The sequence below is a fragment of the Coturnix japonica genome, chromosome 20, assembly GCF_001577835.2.
Source record: "Coturnix japonica isolate 7356 chromosome 20, Coturnix japonica 2.1, whole genome shotgun sequence".
In the NCBI taxonomy this organism is placed as follows: Eukaryota; Metazoa; Chordata; class Aves; order Galliformes; family Phasianidae; genus Coturnix; species Coturnix japonica.
In genome coordinates, this window is record NC_029535.1 from 12341616 (window position 1) to 12362813 (window position 21198).

Sequence of the window (21198 nt, forward strand, 5' to 3'; positions counted from 1 at the left end):
GCTTTGTCATGAACCCTTTGGCTTTTCCACATGCTGCCCAGGTGAGCACACAGGACAGGGGCAGGGATGGAGGGCAGGGATAATGCGGATGCTGCTGCTGCGCATCACTGCAGCTGGGGCTGCTGATCAGAGGGCTTCCTCCTGAAAGTGAAATAGAAAATTGTGGCTCATCAAAATATCCAGTTCCAGGGACAATTCTTCATCATGAAGCCTTGTGATGCAGTGGGGTCACAGATCCAGGCACACCCCTAGGCACATGGGATAGTCCCATGCTGCAGGACCCTGGAGCAGGGGCAGGCTGGCTAAAGTGGACAGATAGAGCAGACACAGCCTCAGCCCAAGTGCCTGCGTGCTTCTCCTTTGTGATTCAGAACAGGCAGCAGTACATTTCCCCCCCATGTTTTAAGGCTGCATTTATATTTGAAAGCCAGCAGGATTTGCTAGTAGGAGCCCAGGCTGTCCTTCACCTGTTTCATACCTTCCCTCTGAATGCACTGCGTCCCAGCCAGACTCCAGACAAAGCAAATCCGGGAGCAGCAAAACTAAGGAGGAGGCTGGCCACAACCCCGTTACCTGCCCAATTTATCACACCCCAATGAAGCAGGGCTGGCAGGACTCCTCGCATCCAGCCCCAGTGAGGCACATCTGAGCAGGGACTGCAAGGTGTGGCCAGCTGCTTGCTGGGGGAACAGAAACCAAAGGATTTGGCCCAATGAAAGATGTGCAGAGTTCACAGAGTAGCCTTCCTACTGCAGGAAGGGCCCTGTAGCTCCGTGCTCCCTGGTTGTCAGCCCCTGAACCCTCCTTCCCAGCTCCTGCAGGTGGTCCTCACTCCAAATTGGTCTTTTTTTTTTAAAACAGTTTAGCTGCTTTTGCGAATCCAAGATTTTATGGATGGAAGGCTGAAAGTAATTAGTGCCCTTCCCCCATTTCCTGTAGGGAAAAGGAAGAAAAAAGCACACATGAGAACAAAACCCAAAACTTCCTGCCCTGCTTAATAATAAAGTAATGAGTAGAGCGTGGCTGGGAAAGTTGGTTTATACTGGGTGAGCTCTTAATTAAAGAAGGGCCAAGCAGCAGTTCTGTTCCATTTTATAGCCCCACACATCTTCCCACTCCACCGCAGCCCTTGGGAGTTGGGCACAAGTACTGTGGGCACTGCCTCCAGCACAAGGAGATGGTTGCTCAGTGCCCTGCTGGCAGCCATGTCCTGGAGATGGCACCAAGGCAGTATGAGGAGAAAGGACCAACACTCAACCCCCCGGGGAGGTGAGTGGGAAGGGTGGTGAGGCTGCGTGCCCCAGATTCTGGGCTCTGGGAGGGGGCTGGAGCACAGGAATGGCTTTGTTGTGGAAAACCACAGAGATGGGCACCAGGGGTGTCCTTAGTGCACCTCACCCCTCCTGGGACAGCCCCATCCAAAGGCTCTGTGTGACAACAGGATGTGCCAGCCCCACGGCCACACCACCTGTACTGGGTCAGTCACCTGCCTATGTCCTGGTGGTCCCCAGGGCTGTTCCCAGGGGGAGTCTCAAGGCATAGCAAGTACTCCCCACTGCAGCCCCACCAGCAGCCCTCTACCTGCCCATGTCTCTTCACAGCTGTCCCCTTCCCCCAGCCCCACATGGCTGCAGGAACTGACTCAGCCTACCTTTTCCTTCCCCAAGAAGCAGCTGTGCCACAGCCCCTGCAGCGCAGCAGCACTTGTGGTTCACCTGCAGCCAGTGTCAGGAGCAGGAGAACTGCTGGGGCCTAACACAGCCCCTGCACCATGCTCAGCTCAGCTACGTATTCACCCCAAGCACACACAGAACCAGATTATAAATTAACCATTTTATTGAATATCAATAAACTGTATATAATTATATAAAAGTTTTATCAGTACAAAATCATGGCACAAAAATATAAATACCAGTGTACCTTTGAAATGTAAACATCCTCTTTGTTATGATTCTGTAAAAACAATGTCCAAAGAGACGCATTCAGGAGGCACCTGTCAATAACCATAAATAGCACTTCTGGCACACACCTGTCGGTGGGCAGCCTTTGGACAGGCCACCATTGTATCAGCTGACAAGTGCCGGCTATTAGTCACAGTCCTCTTTGAAAAGCAGTTGTTAAGAGTCATATTAACAGGTGCTTGAGTGCATAGCTGCTCTGTAAACAGGATTCTTGTTTGAAATAGCTACCAATGCCTTTTATGGACACCGTTAATCTTGTAGGCATTGCAAATTGTCATTGTGCTGGGGAGAAGCAGCTGCTTCACAACTAATGTGATACTGTATTATTGCATAGTTACACCTTCTACTTGCAGCTTATATACAATCGCGGCAGAGGGAAAGAGGTTGTGTTAACACTTTGTCTTTCATTAAAGAAAATATTGGTTCTTAGAAGTTACCAAGTGGTTATGGGAAAAAAAAAAAAAAATAAAAAAAAAAAAATAAAAGCAGCCCCCAGAGCTACGCAGCTGCAATGCCCAGCACTGGTGGCACGCCAGGATGCAATGCCTCCTGCGAGGTGCTGCTGTGCTCCAGGCCTCGTGGTGCCTCTTGTGGGAGTCCACCCTGCACCCAAAGATACCCAGATGGGAGCAGGATTGGGCCTTAAGGTTGCACAGGAGCACGGGATGAGGAGCGTGCACGTCCTGTGGCTGCATACGGTCCGAGGTGCACGGCAACGGCAGCACGGAGGGAACTAACTCCTACAAACACTAGGTACAATACGTGTATCTGCACGGGAAAGGAGAGCTGGTTCTCAGCGTGCCCCTGAGCAGCCCGTCTCTTCGTGCTTGTGCAGCAGCGACATACGGGAGAAAGTCCGGGAGCAGGTTTTACACTGGTACTTCTTTACATCTGAATGGGTCTGCAGGTGGGCGCGCAGATTAGAGCGGTCAGCAAAGGCCCGGTTGCAATGTGTACAGGAAAAGGGCTTTTCACCTATGAGACAAAGAGAAACGTTCCCAATTAACCACTGCATCAACACATGGGGAATATCAAAGAGCGAGCCATTCATTAGCCAGCAATCGTGTGAAAAGGAGAGCTCGCAGCATTACTGGGATGGAAAGCGGCGTGGGAAGGCCTGAATTCACCCAGCAACGCCTCCAGCTTGGGAATTTCCTACTCCGAAAAATCCCTCCTAGAGCAGCGACGCCGGAACCATCTGCGAGAAGCAGGGCAGCTCCGCACGGCGAGGCCCCGCCACGGTGACACAGCGTTAGGGCTGCGCACCACCGCTTCCTCCCCCAAACCCTGCACTCCCCCTTCTCCTTCCTGGACACAGTGAAAGGCCCTGGCCAGGCTGAATTCCTCTCAGGCTCTTTTGGAGGAAACGAATGTGCATGCTCAATTTGGAAAGCACAATCGAGTCTTGCCAGCTTCCTTCAGCTATCGTCTTTAGTACACTGAGAGGGTGTGAAATTAGTGCCAAGGAACCATTACACCATCCCAATAACACTACAAAGGATGCTCGGGAGATGCTTTGTGGGCATGAGGAGAGCTGCAGCTGCGCATGGCCCCAGACAACAACAGGTGCACGAGGCAGCTGCCACCACCTGCCTGTAACTCTGGGACCACGGGCTGCAGAGCTGGGTGATGCCAGGTGCCGTGGTGGTGGGCAGCAGGGCTCTGAGCATGGAGCAGCACAGGACCACGCATCCCAGCACAGCACAACAGCGCCAGCTTCCAGGCACACATTCCCAAGCTGGGCCTTTACTCCACGTTCGGTTCCAGCTAGGATATTTAAAGAGAAGTGCCAAGGGGGTTTGGGAAGCCCGTATCTTCCAAGATAACAGCCTGGCAGCTGATCTGTTTCGGACTGGAAGCAGAGAATCGGTAAGGGTGGGAGAAGAGGGCTGAGTAGTGTTGTTACCAGTGTGCGTACGGATGTGGCCCTGCAGCAGCCAGGGCCGGGAGAAGGCCTTGCCGCACATCTTGCAGACACAGGGCAGCGTGTGGCTCCGGATGTGCATCTTGAGAGCCCCCAGGCTCACATACTCCTTCTCGCAGTACTTGCAGCTGAAGGATTTCCTGGTCTGAACATCACAGTGCAATTGCTTGTGCTTAGAGAGCCCAGCGAAGGTGGAGTAGGCCTTGGTGCACTGGGCACAGCGGAACCGCTCCGCAGCAGCAGGGGCTGAGGCTGGGCTGGGTGGTCCTGAGCTCTTTCCCTCATCTTCCTCACTAGAGAGCGTTGTCAGGTCCAGGGCTGGTGCCGCACTACCAGCTGCCTCTGCCTCGGTGCCCAGACCAGCTGGGAAGAGGCTGGAGAGAAGACCAGCATCCCACACCAGCGGCGGGTAATAGGTCCCGGGGCCCAGCACTTCGGGTGGAGGGATGACAGACAGCGCACATGTCTCATACAGCAGCGGGGCAGCCAGCACTGTAGGCAACAAGCAACACTCAATGGACCATTCACTCCATAAGAACAAGGGGCATAAGGACCCCAATCCACCCCACTGGGAATGAGAATACTCCAACCTGTCACATTAGGAATGGGGAGCAAAGGAATCCTAGTCTGTCCCACTGAAAATGGAAGGGCCCAACTCACCTCAATGGGAACGGGAAGGGGGGACACAAGGGGACCTCAACTCAGCCCACAGAGGGCTCTGTGCCTACGGGAACAGGGTGCCCGTCCCACACCACGGAACAATATTGCCCCAGCCCAAGGCAAAGGGACTCAACTGCATCCCACAGGCACCCCATGCCTCAACCCACCCCGGAGCCAGAGGGACACGGGGACCCCAAACCCACACTGCCCGCCCACCTCGGGGCAACACGGGATCACCGCACGGAGCGCAGCGCCCTGCTCACCCCGGCACAGAGGGACGGCGGAAAGGTCACCGCTCCCCGCACGGGTCTCTGCCCACCCCGGGGCACAACGCAGCCGCTCCGCTCCGCTCCGCCGCCCACCCCGCGGGACGAACTAAAAATGGCACAGCCGCTGCAGGGCAGCGCATCGCTCCGCTGCAGGGGAGACCGAGGGGGAGCAGCCCCCAACGCGAGGCGGCTCGGCACGCACCGGTCTGGCTCTCCAGCTCGCTGTAGTTGGGCTTCTTGCTGGCCGAGAAGTGCTTCTTCACCAGGAACGAGCGCGGCATCGTGCTGGCCCGGCGCCACCGCCCGCTGCGGAACCTCCGCCTCCCAGCGCCGGTTAATATGGGCCCGGGGTGTTCAGGGGGGCGAGGAGGGCGGTGCGGGGCCGCCCCCCACGCCCGGAGCCAATGGGGAGGGCGGGGCGGGCAGACAACAGGCGCCAGCCCCGGGCATCGCTGCTCCGGGCTCAGGAGCATCTGCTGGAAGGGGGCTCGGAGCCGGCCCGGTCCGCCCCCACTGCTTCGTCCTCACGGGCTCACGGCCGCCCAGCGTTGTCAGCGGGCCCCGGGGGGCAGCGGAGCCGCAGGGCTCTCCCGGCTCCACGCACCTGCTCGGTGCCAGCCTGTATGGCAGCCCGCCTGGGACGCAGAACGCGGCGATACGGGCCGCGGCTGCAGCTCGGGGCGGCTGCTCCTCCCTCTCGAGAGGACGCGGTTGGCGAATCCTCCCGAGCCCCGCGCCGGCCCTGCCCCGTTCGTCCTTTGCTGCCCGCAGGCGCTTCTCCCTCCCGCCCCATGAAGTGGCCGGAGCCGGCGGACACGGCCCCGAGCAGCCGGGCCGGGCGCTGCCTCCCGACGGGCCGAGTTCTCCCCCTGCCGGCAGCCGGGAGGGACCGCGGGTGACGCTCAGGCTCCGGGCGCGACCCGCACGAAGCGCTGCCCGAAGGAGCAGATTAAAGCTCGCCGCCTCCGCTCCGTGGTCGGGGAGGAGCCGTCGCTCAGCTGGATGCCGCTCACGGGCGTACAGTTGCCGCTCTGCTTTGCAGCTGCTTTAGAATCCAAAGCGCTTTTATTCTGCTGACCCCTTTTGCCTCAGTCCTTTTCATTTTCTCAAGTCAAACAAGCATCAGAAGGCAACTCTGAAAACAGCGGCTGGAAGTTTGTGAACGCTGCCAGCTGGCTGGAGCTGGTAGTGCAAAACCTCACAGACCCCGAACTTCTGACTACAAGGGATGAATCCTTCTCACATCCACCTCACCAGGGAGCATCCATATCTGCCAAAGCCCCTGCTATCAATCTGCTGGGTTTTGCTTCGAGGACTCGGGACAGTTACTGCCAAGCAGACACCAGGAGTACCCAGCATCAACCCACTGTTAATGCTTTATTACAGACAGGGTCCTTTCCAAGATGGGATCGATTGCTGTAATTCCAGGAAGTTATGCCAATTGCTTTAATTGGCATTTAAAAGGCAATTAATACTGCCATCAATTTACCTGCCTGATGAAGGCCAGTCTTTGACCAGAGACAAATTCATAGCAAAATAACAAACAAACAGAAAACAAACAAAGAAACCAAATCCTCCCTCAAACACATGCTTGTCTCTGCCCATTCTGTCCCCCTTCCTGTGTGCTAATTACCCTCCTAATTCTCAGTGCTAGACACTAGGAATTTCACAGGCTGAAGGCAGCCCGACTGCATTATCAGCAGCAATGGGCCCCGGGACCTGCTGCAGCCACAAGATCAGCTGCTGACAAGGTGGAAGCAGCTCCTCTGGCACCGTATTTCACTCTCCTGCAGCACTGCTTCACCAGGTTCTAATGTCAGAATTAGCTTGTTCTGCGATAATCCCTTTTTAATGATGAGTTTCTGCAAGCAGATGAGATGAATCAAGGTTAAGCATGTGTCTCAGCAGTGTCTTCAAATTAATGAGCAAATACCACTGAGACGTTTCACTGTAAACACGTTTGTATTTGTTAACTTGATGAAATCGGCAGCACAGAGACACTAAGCTCATCAGCACTTAAGTGGAAAACTATAGCTCAAGTTCTCTCTGAATGCCTGTATGGATGCTTATCACAGCACAGATAGCAGTGCTATAAATTCCACTGTTACCAAGCTAGGAGGTGCCAGAACTTCACTCCTTACTCATACACAAATTTAATCAAAATTCAAATAGACTGGGTGTGCATTTTCCAGTTTGGGTCTGTCCCGTGCATGAGGTAATTCCTTGTAAGTTGCACAGTCAGTGAGCAGGTCTGTACAGACACGGTAGGATCACAAGGCCTGAGCAAACATTTCTCACCCTTCAGGGCTGCAAGACAATCCCCATCTTGCTGTTTCACAGGCAATGGAAACAAAGTTGAAGTCTCGGTTTCTTCCCTGGTTTCTAGCATGCTTCATGGAGCTTCATGTAACATTACGAACTGTTTTGGAGAGATGCTACCACAAAGTGTACGGATCATGAGGAAGAAGTGACAAAAGCTGACAGGAAGATAGAATTCTATAAATTAAATGAACTTTATTTATAACTTGTCTTCAAAATTCGAAAAACACAACAAAATAATTGTTCAGAAGCTTCAAAGTGCTTCTTAAACATTTAATCTAAATTGCATGGAAGTGCACTTCAAATAGCAGCAGAAATCAAGATTTAGGTCAATTTGCACCACAAAACTCCATTCTAGCCAGATTCCAGAAATCTCCACTCAGCCACCAACATGGTCATCTTTTCACAGATCAAGAATTAGAAATAATCAACTCCAAAACAAAGTACTTTTTCCCCACAGTGCCGTATTTTTGCTAAGAGTGAAATTCTGTTCACCAAGCATATGCTTAAGGCTGAATCTATAAGTAGCCTGTTCAAAGTCTGGGAAAACATACTAAAAACATGCTAAATATGTTAGAGGTCTTGCTGAACACAAAGTTTAATCATATGGTTTTAGCTGGGGTTCATTTAGTAAGGGTAAGGCTTCGCTGCGGTCTGCAGGGTATGAAGATGTTATTTTATTTATTTTCAATTGAATTAATTAGTACTCCATTCTGTGGTGGTACAGGTTCACTGCTCCAATTAAGTATGAAAAGTTAAATTACACAAGATATCAATACCACTCTGATTTACAGGTTCTGTTCAGGTGTCTCAGATTGCTAGATCTCAACATCATGATTGTGCAGTTAAAATGTTACAAGGAAGCTCTATAGTGAAAGTGTATAATTGAATATCGAGTATCCATTTTTCACATAAGGGAACAGTCATCCTGCTTTCTTGTTACTTTTTCTTTGAAAGCTATACCTGCATGCTATATATACATAATACATGGAAAACACAGTCTAAGCACAGCTTTAGCAACATTTAAATGAAGAAGAGAAATTCAAAATACTTCTTAAAATCTATGCATCTTAATGCATAAAGGTAGAGCTGTGCAAGTGCTACGGAATCTAAGTTTTACTTCCAGTCTGCTTTGAGGGATGGAACAACTACAAATGCATATATTAAAATAAGGCAGAGATTGAAATTTTTTCTGAATTCTCTTGTGAACATAGTACTTAAGAAATCTAGAAAACCATTTCTAAAAACACTAATTGAATCACAAAGCCAGTAGATATGATTAATATTTGCTATCGCAGTTGAACTAACACAAAAGTTTTATCTTCCAGGCTTGAAATGATGGTCAAAGTGTGAAACAAAATAATCAGATGTAGAACTAAAATATTCTGAACTATTTTCTTACATAGCTGCAAATATTTGCTAAGGAAATTCGTAGTTTGAAGGCTCATACTAAAAACCTGTTTTCCACGTAACTGAGAAAATGCCTGTAAGAGCTCAAATACTGCGAAACATGAAATCACATGCAGAGGCCACTTTGAATGAGAACTGATCTGACAATTACAGTTAGCACCTAGAGGTCTCACTTAAGAAAAACAGATACAAATACACCTCTTATACTATCACTTAAGAAATGTAAACAAGATTAGGAGGTGAAATTTACCAACTAGTTTGGACCATTCAGTCTAGAATATTTCTGCTTTTAGAGTCAAATGAAGACAACTGGAAAAAATAACTCATCAGAAAACAGGCGTAGGTGAAGGGAAAAAAGACAGTCTCCTCCATGCTGACCTACAATTAAGCTTTGTGTGAAGCAAATAAGAAAATTAAACTTATGTGGTTAACAGAAGACCAAATGATACAGACATCCAACAGGGAATTGAAACCAAGATTTAGAAGTCTTCCATATTTCTGGTTGCCTGAGCTCATCTTGGGACGTACACGGAGAAGTGCAAGGACGCTGGGCACTTCTCCCCCATTGGAAAGTTGGTTTGACAATTAGTCTTTCACTTTTAAAAAATTTATTTATCCCGCAAAGAACGCATCAAAACCTGTGCCATCATATCATCTTCATCAGCATCATAATCCTATGAACAAAAAGTACAGAAATTCTTTTACTGCAACAGCCATGGTGATTAATGTAACACAAAATAAAAACAGAAAACAGCTGCCTCATTTTCTAACTTACCAATAATCCAATTTCTCTCATGATACCCTCTTCATAAATTAGATTACATAGCAGTGACTGTGTAAAAAGCTGTGTTTTAAGAGCCATCAAGCTCATGTACTCCAAGGGTGAGAAAATACATACCACAAAAGTATCATATGAAAACCGGTGTCGCCTCTGAAGGTGCTCCATGAAGTTAGCACTCCTGTAATTTGGATCTCCCCATGGCATTGAGGCACAAATTGGGCAAACCTTGAAGAAAAAATTAAGTCAGTTAGGCCCCAACAGTTAAGTGTGTTCAACATTTATACTATGAAGGGCAGAAGAGAGGGAGTGTGGAACACTAAAGCCTGAGATTCGTAACGATTACTATTCTCTAAGCAAAGTGACATCAAATACTTTGCTGGGCCACTCAACATTCAGGTTTAACAGAGGCTTTTATTTAAATTGATTTCTTACGCCTCTGAATGAGAATGGTTTATTCTTCTCTCTACATATTGGAGATGAGGAGATGAGAATCAGTCACTGTTGTCTACTTCAGAAGATCTCAAACTTCATTAATCAAAAACAAAGAAGTTTCCTGGACTACCTAATGTACTTTGAATGCCTACCATTTTCCAAATATGAGGTGAATGTGAAGTGGATGTAATTGTACATTAACAGAAGCAAGTATAAATTTGTAATTAACTTTAAGCACTAAGTGTCTAATTCATTGTTTCAAGGGGATTTAAGACTAGACTTCATTGCAATTCTTGCACTGAGACTTTTTATTACCACTTGTCTTGCATCCATGCTGTGCAATGTTTTGCAGTGTTCAACTAGTCCTTCTTGATCAAAGTTTTTCTCACTGCAGTACGGACAAGGAAAGGTAAAGCGATTTGGGAAGTTCCTGGTTGAGGGGGAAAAAGATGAAATACGTTGTCATATTAGTAAAGCTAAAAGCACACACACACAAAAATTAGAATAGCTTAAAAGACTTTGAATTTGCTACTTGGAAGTTATCTTAATAGCGACTAAGAATAAAAATTATTCAAAACAATGATCTTATTCCATGCAATCATGACAGGCAAATTTAAAGAATCATCTTTTAAATTCTTAACAACATCTTACAGAAATCTTCACATCGTAAACTTTTACACAAAGGTATTTCTTCAAAAAACGTTATAAATGCCATTTATCATCTTATATTTTTCATGTTCTAAGCGCACAGTGTACCTATCACCCAGAACGCTCAAATGCAAATAAGAGCAATGCAGTCAGCTCCACATTCCCTTCATTATAAGTTACTACAATCAAGAGACAGAAAGACAGCTATTATTAAATAGGGAGCTACTTTTATCAAGTACTCCAGTCCTGTCTTGTGCAAAGACTGCACGGAGGAGAATAGTTTGATTATGTGCAGTCAGTTGCAGGATTATGGCTTATTTTTAACAGCATCAAATGCTAATAAACACAAACTAAGGAAAGAGGGAAAGTCTGCTTTCACTTTCTCTTTTTGTGATCCTAAAGATGAGTACTTCCAGAGAAGAGCTACTTACCTGGCATTGTGAAGTGGTTCTTTAGTTACAGCCTTCACACCTTCCATTATGTAATTCTGGTACTTTGCACAGGAGGCTGCATGGCTGCGCATCTTTGAGAGGAACATCTGCATAGACAACAATCACACAGCACTTAAACTGTTTGCAGCAGGACACACACAAAGCTTTGTGCAGGTAGTGCTAAAACAGGAAGAAACGCACATTTCATCTGGTGAGCTGGAAAGCTCTGAGATTATAAATCAGTTAATGTATAACTGCTGCCTGTAACATTTGAGAAATACAACACCGTTCCACATACTTTCCTTATCTTATACTCCAGAATCAGGAAATATTCTTATAGGAAGTCAGCTTATTTTGTTACTGAGAAGAGATGACACAGGAAATAATTCAGCTTTCTACACTTACTGTGGCATAGGTTTAAATTCAGATTTCCTTATTGTTAATTTGAACTTTCATTTGCGGGACTTAACAAGTGGCGATCGAGGAACTACATCTTTCTATCAGCGCAACAATGAAAGCAGCACTATGCAGGAATAGAGGAATCGACGTGACACCTCAGCAGCGGGCACCGAACCGAGCGGGTCGGGAAGCTCTGCAGCATCCATAGGAAACGGAGGAGGACCCACATCCCTGCGGAGCGCGGACAGCGCGTCCCACACCGCACCCAGCCCGGCCCTCCCGGCTCCTCGCTGGGCTCCCACCTTCTTGCCGCAGCCGCTGCAGCTGGTCTCGGTGCTCTCTATGAGCTGCTCCAGGTCCAGCGCCCTGCTGCCCGCGCTCAGCGCGCCGCGGCACACACCGCACAGCGGCTTCTTCGGCTTCAGGCACTGCTGCAGGCACGGCGTGCAGAACCTGCGCCGGGACAAGGGCACCGTGAGCACAGCGGGCACAGCGGACACTGTGAGCACCGTGAGCACAGCGGGCACCGCCCGGCGCTCCCCGCGTTCCCCGTGCGCCCAGAGTGCCCCTCGCGGCCTCCATCCCGTCCCGTCCCGTCCCGTCCCGCTCACACGTGTCCGCAGGGCGCCCTGACGGGGCTGTCGAACACCTCGAGGCACACGGGGCAGGTGAGCCGCGCCATCAGGTCCGCCCAGGGCTCGGGGTTGCGCATCCCGCCGTCCCCGCCGCTCGCCATCGCCATCTTCCCGCCGCCAACCAGGAAGCGGCTCCAACGCAGCCGCAGCTGCACCCACCGCACGCCGGGCCGGACCCCACGGGGCGGAGCGGCACCGGGACGCGGCCGGGCCGGGGGTGTGACCGGAGCTACGGGGAGCGGCCACGTGACACCCCGCCCTCGGCCCTTCTGACGTCACGCACCGGAAGTACTACTCCAGATAGGAGGCTATCTACTTCCGGGGCGCCGCTGTCAGCTGCCCGGTGCTGCTCGCACCGTCAGCCCGTGCGAGCGTGAGCCGTGCGAGGAGCCGTGCGGGCCCTGCCCTGCCCTGCCCTGCCCTGCCCTGCCCTGCCCTGTCCTGTCGTGCGGCCGGAGCTGCTCGCGCCTCCGCCGGTAAATCCCCTGGCGCCGTGTGTCGTTCCGGCGGTGCAGGCTGCTGGCGGGGGGGGCGTCTCTCCGCATCCGGGTCACCGGTTGCTTCCGGCTGAGCGACGGCGGAGCGGAGCGTGTGGGAAGGTGCGGGGCCGGGACCGGCAGCGGTAGGACGAGGAGCTGCACAACCATAGCGCCGGGCCGGGGGGTGCGGGGCGGGGGGTGCACAGCGCTGAGCTGCTGACGGAGCGGCCTGGGGCTGCGGGCGGCTCCGCTTTGTGCAGCTGCCGCGATGTCCGGCTGGGGGGGCTGGCAGCCGGGAGAAGGAGCTGAGCGCTCCGGTGTGCTGAGGGCAGCGCGTGTCCGGCGGGTGGGCAGTGATGGTGCTGGGCAGTGCCCCGTGGTGGCGGTGCTGGGCAGTGCCCCGTGGTGGCGGTGCTGGGCAGTGCCCCGTGGTGGCGGTGCTGGGCAGTGCCCCGTGGTGGTGGTGCTGGGCAGTGCCCCGTGGTGGTGGTGCTGGGCAGTGCCCCGTGGTGGTGCTGGGCAGTGCCCCGTGGTGGTGGCGCTGGGCAGTGCCCCGTGGCGGTGGCGGTGGCGGGCAGTGCTATGTATAAACATGAAGTCAGAGCTGGGGCTGGTGGTGGTTGTACATGCCACAGTTCATAGGCTCTTGCTGAAATCCTTTCCCATAGGCGCTTTTTTTAATCCTGAGCTTTCACAGCTCCAGTGTAATGGGGCTCTTTTTTAAGCAGTTATTAGTGTTGGACATGGAAGAACATTAATACTTGATCCAACTTCTTACCTAATTAAGCCATCATTTCTCCTAAGGGTGTGTTACTAATGTGCCAGACTAAGATCTTTCTCATTTGCAAAGCTCTTCTTGCTAAGTAACAGCAATTAAGTTAGTTTTGTGTATGAACTTCATCTTGCCCACCTTGAGGGTAAAGCGAACTCTTTGGGAGCCGGCTGGATTATGTTTTTTCTTCTGTCCCTTACACTAAGATGCAAATTCAGAATTCAACACTGTGATTCGTGGCTTCTTTTGACATTAGTGCAAACTCTGACTGGGGAAACAGTAAGCTGTGTGCCTTTAAGCAGAAGTTAAAACAGCTATTGATCCTTTCCCATGCCATGGTCATTAAGCACATTCTTTCCTCAAGTAACATTAGTTGTTAGCTTGCTTGTTTTTCTTGGCCTCCTGAGGCATGAGTCTTTTTATTATTGTTTGTTTTTTTTTTTCTTTTTTCTCTGCGAATCTGTATAATGGCTGCATTCATGGAATTAATTTGACCTTATTGGTGATTTGCATTTTAGCAGGAGCATGTGGTGTTATTGATCAATATTCTAGCAGTTGAAATTAATACTGAGTGGAAAGTGTTTTCTGAAGTGTTGCTTCAGTGTCTCTGCAGCTTAACCAATGCTTTGTCTTTTGCTTGATCCCCCTCTCCAATTTGGTTCACAGTTGAGAAGTTGTAGGTTGCACTCTTTAAAACAAACAAACAAACAAAAAAAGCCAGTCTGCTTTTTAATCACAAGTTCTTCAGGTTGTCAAGATACTCTGCTGGACTCCTTGTTACATGGCTTTGGGGAATGAACACGGAGAGGCTTGTTTTGACACCAGCTATTTCTGTGTAATATGGGGATGGTGGGAATGCTTATTAGTACGTGCAAAATAAATGACAATATCTGATTAAAGTCATGTTTGTGTAAGTTGTTTGAACTGAAACAGTAAAATAAAACAAGACCATGAGAGTTCATGCTTTCCCATTCAGTCTGCTACAAGTTACTTTGGCCATGGTTCCCTAGCTCAAGGAATCCTCAATCTGGATGCCAGCCTTTGTGGACTTTATTTATCAAACTCCTAGTGCCTTGCTTGATTTAGGTTTGTTGTGGTCTGTTATATTCAGATAAATTGAAAACAAAGAGAGTAACATGGGAAAGCGGGACACTAGCACTTCTGTAGACGCCTGTGCTTTTTCAGAAACCTAGAGAAGCTGAGAGGTTGTTTTGGGAGCTACTTTTCTGTGAGCCGTTTTATAGAATCCTGTGAAGTAAATAGATGCTGTGAACATCTGGGTTTTACGCAACTCTGATGACTTGACTTTGTTTTTAATTTTTATTCCAGAAGAGTTGCCGTTACTGAAGATTCTTAATATCCAATAATCGACCTACTGCCCAATAACCATGAAAGAGACCAAGTAGCTTCCCAAGCCTGAGACAAAAACTGATTTCAATGGATACAAAGTATAAAGACGATTTATTTAGAAAGTATGTACAGTTCCATGAATGCAAACTGAGCGTCTCTGACAGCAAGCAGCCTCCGATTAATGATGAATATTTGCGAGTGGCAGCATCAGCCTTATTTTGCCTTCCCAAAATTGATCCCTTTTATAGATTCCGGTTGATAAAATTTTATGAGATGGCTGAAAACTCACTGAGATCTCTGAAATCCTCAAGTTTACATTCTCTGCATAATGCATTCAGTGTGCTTGAGACTCTTGGAATTAATCTTTTTCTTTATCCCTGGAAAAAGGAGTTCAAACATATTAAGGTAAGATATTTATATGTGAAGACAGAAATTTTATTTTATTTTTTCTTTGTTTAAACAGGTCATGTATTTAGCTTATGACAACTTTTTTTCCTGTTAGAATGATGTATAATGTGACTGTTTATAGCTGGTAAATAGAAGCCATAAGAGGCGAAGAACATGAAGTGTGTGGTGGTGAGACTACCCAAGAGAAGTACAAGTACTGTATGTGTTTTTAAAGTAACCATAAAATAGAAGAAGAGCTTATTTAAGGTTTTTGTTTGCCTTTTCTCCTAATATACTTGATTTCTACTTGGAGTTGCTTTAACTTGAGTGAGCGATTAAGTTGTGTTTAAGTTCATAGCTTTTTATTTTACATCCACAGTTACTGTAGCACAAGGACTAATGATCAATGTGTGGTTTTAAGTAGGTGCTCTGCTGAGGATCCCATAAGTTATGTGATAATGTTGAAGGATTCACTGAAGTAGTTGCTTCTTGAATGTATTTTAATTGTTTGTAATTTCAAAACGTTAAATTTTGGTTCTAATGCACTTTCAAATTATTCATCTATGCTATGACCTCACAATGAAAAGTATAAACTTGTGTGTTGCTTGACTTGAGTACCGCAAGTCTGATAATGAGATGTCCGCTGCCAGTTTTCTATTTCATATTTTGTTACCACTGTTTTCCTATTCAAAGGTGCTGCAGCATTTCAACAATCAGTGCTGCGGGTGACTTGAACATTTCTGAGGCTTAAAAATTGGGTAGAAACAACATTTCTGGTGTATGTCTAAAGTCAGTTGCAGGTTGTGTGTGCTATGGATGGATATTTTTGTTATTCTTAGATGACAGTATTTTGCAATTTAGCAGAGATTCTGAATGTGGATGGTTCATTTCATAAAATCATTGGGTGGTTTGGGTTAAAAGAAACCATTTGAATATCTAAAGTTCCAACCTCCCTGCTACAGGCGGGGATGTTTGAGAGTCTTTCTACTATGAGAAGACAGATACTTTATACTAGATCTCAGTGCATCTGTGTTACTACACTCAAGTTCTGGCCTTTGGAATGCTTGCTGATCCATCCAGGATATCTCTCAAAGCACTGCTAATATTGGCTTTGGTTGTGCACTGTGGATCCAGTACTTGCTCTGGACAAATATATAATGGCCAAGGTATTCCTCCCTGCAGTCAGAAGCAATTTGAAGTGTGTTAGGAGTATGCTTAAGGTGTGCCAGATGTCAAGGGAGCTGTGACTTAAACAAAATCATAATTGTTTCGGGGCTTTGTTATTGGAAGTTCTTGACCTAATACTAGATTAAAGAAAACAGGCATTGGAGTTGTGTACTAATTGTAAACCCTATTATCCACACACACACACACACACACACACACACACACACACAAATAAATAAATAAATAAATGTGCCCCTGAGTGTAGTTAAATGTGCATTGAAGAGGACTTCGATACTCCTGCAGTAATACCATCTTCCTGTTATATTCCACTGCTGCTTGTCCAGGGGAAATATGTGAAATCTCTGCCTTTTTTGCTTTAGCATTAGGCTTACAAACACAACGTGTCTGGTGCATATAAAAGTTAATATTATGCATGTTAGTGATTTAACTCAACGAGAAGGATACCATGCTAATCAGAACTTCAACTAGAATGAAAATTCTCCTACTCGGAACTTGCTTCAAGCAGAACTTCCATCTGCTGAAACAGGAGGGCTACAGAAATGGAGTTCATCTTGCCATGGGAGTTGCATGTCTTCTCTGTAATTATTCTATTTAATATTGTAGTACATGTCACTGAATTTTCTGAACATCTAGTCAACCGCTGAATTTGTAACCTAGTTTTCCTTTTATTCCCCCACCTCCTTAGACCTACACGGGAGCCTTTGTGTATTATGTAAAGTCTGCCCTCACTGAAGATGATGTAAGGCAGATTTTGAACTACATGGGCTATGTCCAAGAAGTGGGAACAATGTATAAGCTCAAAGAGCAGATTGATGCTATTCAAGTGAAAATGGTTTCATTTGAACTCTTTTTGGCCAAAGTGGAATGTGAGCAGCTTCTTGAAATTCATTTGCAAGTGAAAGATAAAGGCTATTTGGAAATTGATGTCATAAATGAACGAAAAAATAGCAATGAGGATACTAGAGGCTGCTCAGAAGCTATGAAACGGCGGGCAGAATGCAAAGAAAACTTAAATACTTCCCTGGCACGCATGGTACTTCAGAAATCAGCAAGTGAACGGGCCTCTAAGGATTATTTCAAGCCAAAAGTGAGCAAGCCTTCTAAATCAGTAGACACATATGATAATTATTGGGAAAATAAGAAACCACCACTGATGAGCTCATTGAGTCTCAGGAAAGAACCAGTTTTAGTTGATGCAGAAGATGACATCAAAGATGAAATTATTCGTCCATCGCCCTCTCTTCTGACAATGTCAAGCTCGCCACATGCATGTTCAGGAGAATTCTTGCCAACTTCATCTCACCATAATGGCATGTTAAGAACAAATGTCCCTTACAGCTCCTATTTTTCTGCTCAAGAGGACTTAGATTTATATACTGATCCTGATTCCAGAAGTATGTTAAATTTTAAAAGACAGGAATCTATTAAGCCTGATGTGTGGCTGTTAAAAAATGATGCCAACCCTGTTTACCACAAGCGCACCCATCTAGCCAAAGAGACAGCTCCCCTCAAGTGCCAAAACTGTGGTGTTCCTTGTGGGGCTTCGGTTTGCCAAAAGTGTGACAATCTGTTCAACTCCAGGCAGGACTACCCAGTAGTGAAACAGAGCACCTATTCCATCAAACCACTTCCAAATGACGGCTTGTCTCCTGCCTCTGCTTTAAGAGAGAAACCTCAGTACACATCACAGACTCAAAGTCAAGAGAGAGCTTCTCAATTCAGTTCAAAATCCAAACCTGTGAGCACCTCACGCTGCGGCTTTTGTAACCGATCTGGAGCTGCAAACACATGCATGTTTTGTTCAAAAGTCTCATGTGACACTTGCCTCAATGCTTATTATTATGATCCCTGCTGTAGGAAAAGCGAGCTTCACAGATTCATGCCTAACAATCAGTTAAACTATAAATCAACTCAACTGTCCCATGTTGTTTATAGGTAGACTTGGTCTGTTTTGGAGGGGAAAGGAAAGGGCTATTTAATGTTCTGACTCCACTGATGACAAGAAAAACACTGACCTCTTACAAAATTGATATGCCCAAATATTTGGAACCATGGTTCAGTAATCAGGTGCCAGTTCTTGATTTTTGTAGCTTAACAAATGCTGCAGATATGATTTCATGCTGCTATTATTTAGGTAACTGCTAAATCATCATTAATTCTCAATGTAAATGAGGGAGAAGAGCACTTTTTAAAATATAATATCTTGGCAGCTGTTGCATTATAGAAGAGTTACATCACATGTTTCACACCATTTTAGTCATCTCTTTGCCTAAGTGAAGCCACGTGAGGCTCTGAGAATTAAGATTCACATTTTCGGTGGGTGTAGAAACTACTGCCATTTTTTTGTAAAGTATGACTCTCAAATGTGCAAGAAATACGTGAATAGCTTGTTTTGCCAACAAGGACTATTATTCAAAGCGTGTCTGCATTTCTTGATCTCCAAAATGCAAACACCATAGCATCTCTTTTCATCTTCATTGCTTCCTTCTCTCCTTATGTCCCAGTTGTTTATTGCAAACTTATATAATCCGAATCTGAACAATATGTGCTTTATGTTCTAGTGTTGCCAAGATCATCCTGCTGTTTTGTTTTGGTTTTTTGTTGTTGTTGTTTTTGGTTTGGTTTTGTTTTGTTTTTTTTACTGAATGGTATTTTAAAAGGTGAACTTGTATTCATGTCACTTAAATTTTGGCTAGTGTTGTCTTTCTTGAGGAGTACAGATTTTCTTTACTTTCTGTTGCACATATATTAAGTACTGTTCTTTGTACTGTAAACAGGTAATTTGGAAACAGTTTATTTTTAATAAATATTTAATATGTTGAGTTCTTAAAGGTGGTAAAATCATTATAACTACTAAGTCTCTCTGGGTTATTTGTTCAGGTGACTTTTTGTTTCTGATTGTACTGTATTTCTTAGCTTGTTGTAGTTGCTGTGGCAGACTGACATTATTTGCTCTGATCGTTTTTTTCTAATCCAGCTTTTCTCTTTTATTCTGCTAAGGCTACCACTAAACTAGGTGGAGTCTTGTCTAAAAACTGCAAGATTTTGGTTCTCAGTGCACGCTTTTCCCTTGTGGTTATGGGAACTGTAAGTATAAATCTTATGCTTGCGTCCAAATTCACTGCAGAGTCTGTAGTGTAGTTAGCGGGTAAAGTGCTGACCTGATGAGAAATCGGAGCTCATTTGTGTATCCTGTGTTTACTATTAAAATAAACCTAACAATTACGGATGTGAATCCAGTAATGATATTTGTGTTACTGTTGCACATAGGAACTCTTGTGCTAGACTCTGTACAGTTTTGCCCCCAAATAGCACCCAGTTATTAGTAGGCTTTAGAGGTTTTCTGTTTCTTGTTGCATAAAGGAGAATCCACAAGAATTCTCCTAACTTCCTATATTCAAACTAGCTTGTCGGAACAAAATATCAGGCAAACCAATCTTATGTGCAAAGTTGAACATCTTTAAAATATCTGTTTAATAAAAAAACAAACAAACAAACCTTTAGCTGAATTGTAAACTACCTAGTCCACTTTGCACTAAAATTATTCACTTAGGGTTTTTATAAACACTGTTAGAGTCTAGGCTTTGAAATGTAAATGTTTGTTGATCCCTGTGTGACAGAGATGTGCATGAATGATTGTTTTCCTTAATTTTTGGGGGAGTGGGTAGAGGGCTTGAGGGTAGTAGCAGGGGAAGGCATATAGGCTAATAGTGTAAAGTAGCTGAAATAATTGTAGCCATAAATGGGTCTCAGAAGTATTATGGAAATAAGGTGAAATCTGAGTCTTGCAGAGGGCTGAGAACAGGAAATTACTGTACAGTTTGCACTAAGAGACAAAGTGAATGATACGTGTTTAGTAATCAGGGAAATTTCTGAGTCAAGCAACTGCAACTGAATATTATGTTATAGGCAGGTATTGCCTTTCTGACCGAGAAGGTTGGGATAAACGTTGCTTAGGTGAATGATTTTAAGGTTTTTAAAATCTCATATGGTTTTTTTTTTAATATATATGTATATAAATATAACAGATGTAGATACATTGTGTACATAATGAGGAATTTAAAAACAATTTTACTATTAAAACACAGTCTAAAGGTGGTTTTCATTTCAGTGATTACTTTAGTTTTGTTCATCTTCTGAAGTGTCATGCCTGTATGGCTGTTTTACAGTGTATCTTTTAGTTTGCTAGTTCATTTTCCATATGGCTACTCAGACCATAGTGAATAACTAAAACTGTGATGCCACATAATTCTTACGGTGAACATGGCAGGGACAATACTTGCTTTGAAAAAGAAAAGTCCTGTGTACATATGTCATGGAATACTGTAGTACAAAACTGTGTTGAATTGAAGTGATACCATGCTCTATTTTTGTGTATCTTACTGTATGAGGTTGCTGTGATTAATACAGTAAAATATATGCTAATGGAAAATGCAGGTGTTTTGCATCTGATTTTTTTAAAAAGAACTAATTTATGTTCAAAGGAATTGAAAAATAAAAAGGCCTTTAAGAAAAGGCTTAACTCTTTTCTTAAGGTTGAGTGCATATAGATGTCTGTTTCACCGCTGTTTTGCATGCAGAAGTGAGTTGGTGCACAGAGGTAAATCCTGGGGGCAAAATGTGCAAGTGTGTGTGTATCATGATCCTCAGTTGATTGAGACTGGATGGAGTACTTGCAGAACTTAGTGGTTTGTTTGGTGGTTGGTTTGTTTTTTGTTTGTTTTGTTTTGTTTTTTTGTTTTTGTTTGTTTGTTTGTTTGAAGTTAATTTTCAAGTCTTAGCAGCATGCCTGTTTGTTCCATAAGAACACGTTGTTGGTCTGCAGCAGTCAAACTGATGTGGGGCAGTGAGCAGGTTTCATGTGCAATGTAAAGCTGACCTACATTGTTTTCTAGCCTTGACTCTTGATGTCATCTGCAGATATTCTGACAAAGCTTCCTGATGCAAAATCTCACTAACGATGTGTGATATTGTTGATGTACTTCTTGGCACTCGAGGTGGGCCTTCTGGCTGCTCTTTCATCCTACTAGCTCCAGGGCAGGCTAATTTCTCAAGTACCAAACTAGATCATTTTTCCTTTGTTTCTTTGTTTTAAAGCAGGTCAGGTGAATGCTTAAAAGGCCTCAAGTTCCATTTGAACAGTCTTCTGATCT

At 45.9% G+C, this 21198-nt stretch overlaps 3 protein-coding genes across 6 annotated transcripts; 1 reads left to right on the forward strand and 2 right to left on the reverse strand.

The window, feature by feature from the left end:
* Positions 1-1818: 1818 nt before the first annotated feature.
* On the reverse strand, positions 1819-5528 carry SNAI1 (snail family transcriptional repressor 1). Of its 2 annotated transcripts, XM_015882023.2 has the most exons (3): positions 5017-5496; positions 3868-4377; positions 1819-2936 (listed from the first exon to the last, which is right to left on the reverse strand). In XM_015882023.2, exons 1-3 carry the CDS (start codon positions 5285-5287, stop codon positions 2755-2757), a joined length of 963 nt encoding a protein of 320 aa, XP_015737509.1. In that variant the 5' UTR covers positions 5288-5496; the 3' UTR covers positions 1819-2754. The 2 variants fall into 2 exon arrangements, with proteins under 2 accessions (XP_015737509.1, XP_015737508.1); XM_015882022.2 differs by lacking the exon at positions 1819-2936 and having other exon boundaries at positions 2944-4377; positions 5017-5528.
* A 1775-nt stretch (positions 5529-7303) lies between these two features.
* On the reverse strand, positions 7304-12094 carry RNF114 (ring finger protein 114). Its single transcript, XM_015882025.2, has 6 exons — positions 11846-12094; positions 11537-11687; positions 10836-10942; positions 10072-10186; positions 9442-9549; positions 7304-9217 (listed from the first exon to the last, which is right to left on the reverse strand). The coding sequence occupies exons 1-6, from the start codon at positions 11974-11976 to the stop codon at positions 9152-9154; spliced, it is 678 nt and encodes a 225-aa protein (XP_015737511.1). The 5' UTR covers positions 11977-12094; the 3' UTR covers positions 7304-9151.
* Positions 12095-12215: 121 nt separating this feature from the next.
* Positions 12216-20579, forward strand: SPATA2 (spermatogenesis associated 2). 3 transcript variants are annotated; one of them, XM_015882020.2, is made up of 3 exons: positions 12216-12345; positions 14450-14875; positions 16731-20579. In XM_015882020.2, exons 2-3 carry the CDS (start codon positions 14558-14560, stop codon positions 17982-17984), a joined length of 1572 nt encoding a protein of 523 aa, XP_015737506.1. In that variant the 5' UTR covers positions 12216-12345; positions 14450-14557; the 3' UTR covers positions 17985-20579. The 3 variants fall into 3 exon arrangements, with proteins under 3 accessions (XP_015737506.1, XP_015737505.1, XP_015737507.1); XM_015882019.1 differs by lacking the exon at positions 12216-12345 and adding an exon at positions 12352-12468; XM_015882021.1 differs by lacking the exon at positions 12216-12345 and adding an exon at positions 12366-12491.
* The last annotated feature ends 619 nt before the right edge of the window (positions 20580-21198 follow it).

Bases quoted from the DNA above. Each gene is read 5' to 3' on its own strand.
- SPATA2 (XM_015882020.2), top strand. From the start codon at position 14,558: ATGGATACAAAGTATAAAGACGATTTATTTAGAAAGTATGTACAGTTC. The intron at 14,876-16,730 runs GTAAGATATTTA...CCACCTCCTTAG, and splicing joins AGGAGTTCAAACATATTAAG to ACCTACACGGGAGCCTTTGT.
- SNAI1 (XM_015882022.2), bottom strand. From the start codon at position 5,287: ATGCTCCTGAGCCCGGAGCAGCGATGCCCGGGGCTGGCGCCTGTTGTC. The intron at 4,378-5,016 runs GTGCGTGCCGAG...TGTTGCCTACAG, and splicing joins CGAGCTGGAGAGCCAGACCG to TGCTGGCTGCCCCGCTGCTG.
- RNF114 (XM_015882025.2), bottom strand. From the start codon at position 11,976: ATGGCGATGGCGAGCGGCGGGGACGGCGGGATGCGCAACCCCGAGCCC. The intron at 11,688-11,845 runs GTGAGCGGGACG...GTCCCGGCGCAG, and splicing joins AGGGCGCCCTGCGGACACGT to GTTCTGCACGCCGTGCCTGC. The intron at 10,943-11,536 runs GTGGGAGCCCAG...TTGTCTATGCAG, and splicing joins GCAGCGGCTGCGGCAAGAAG to ATGTTCCTCTCAAAGATGCG.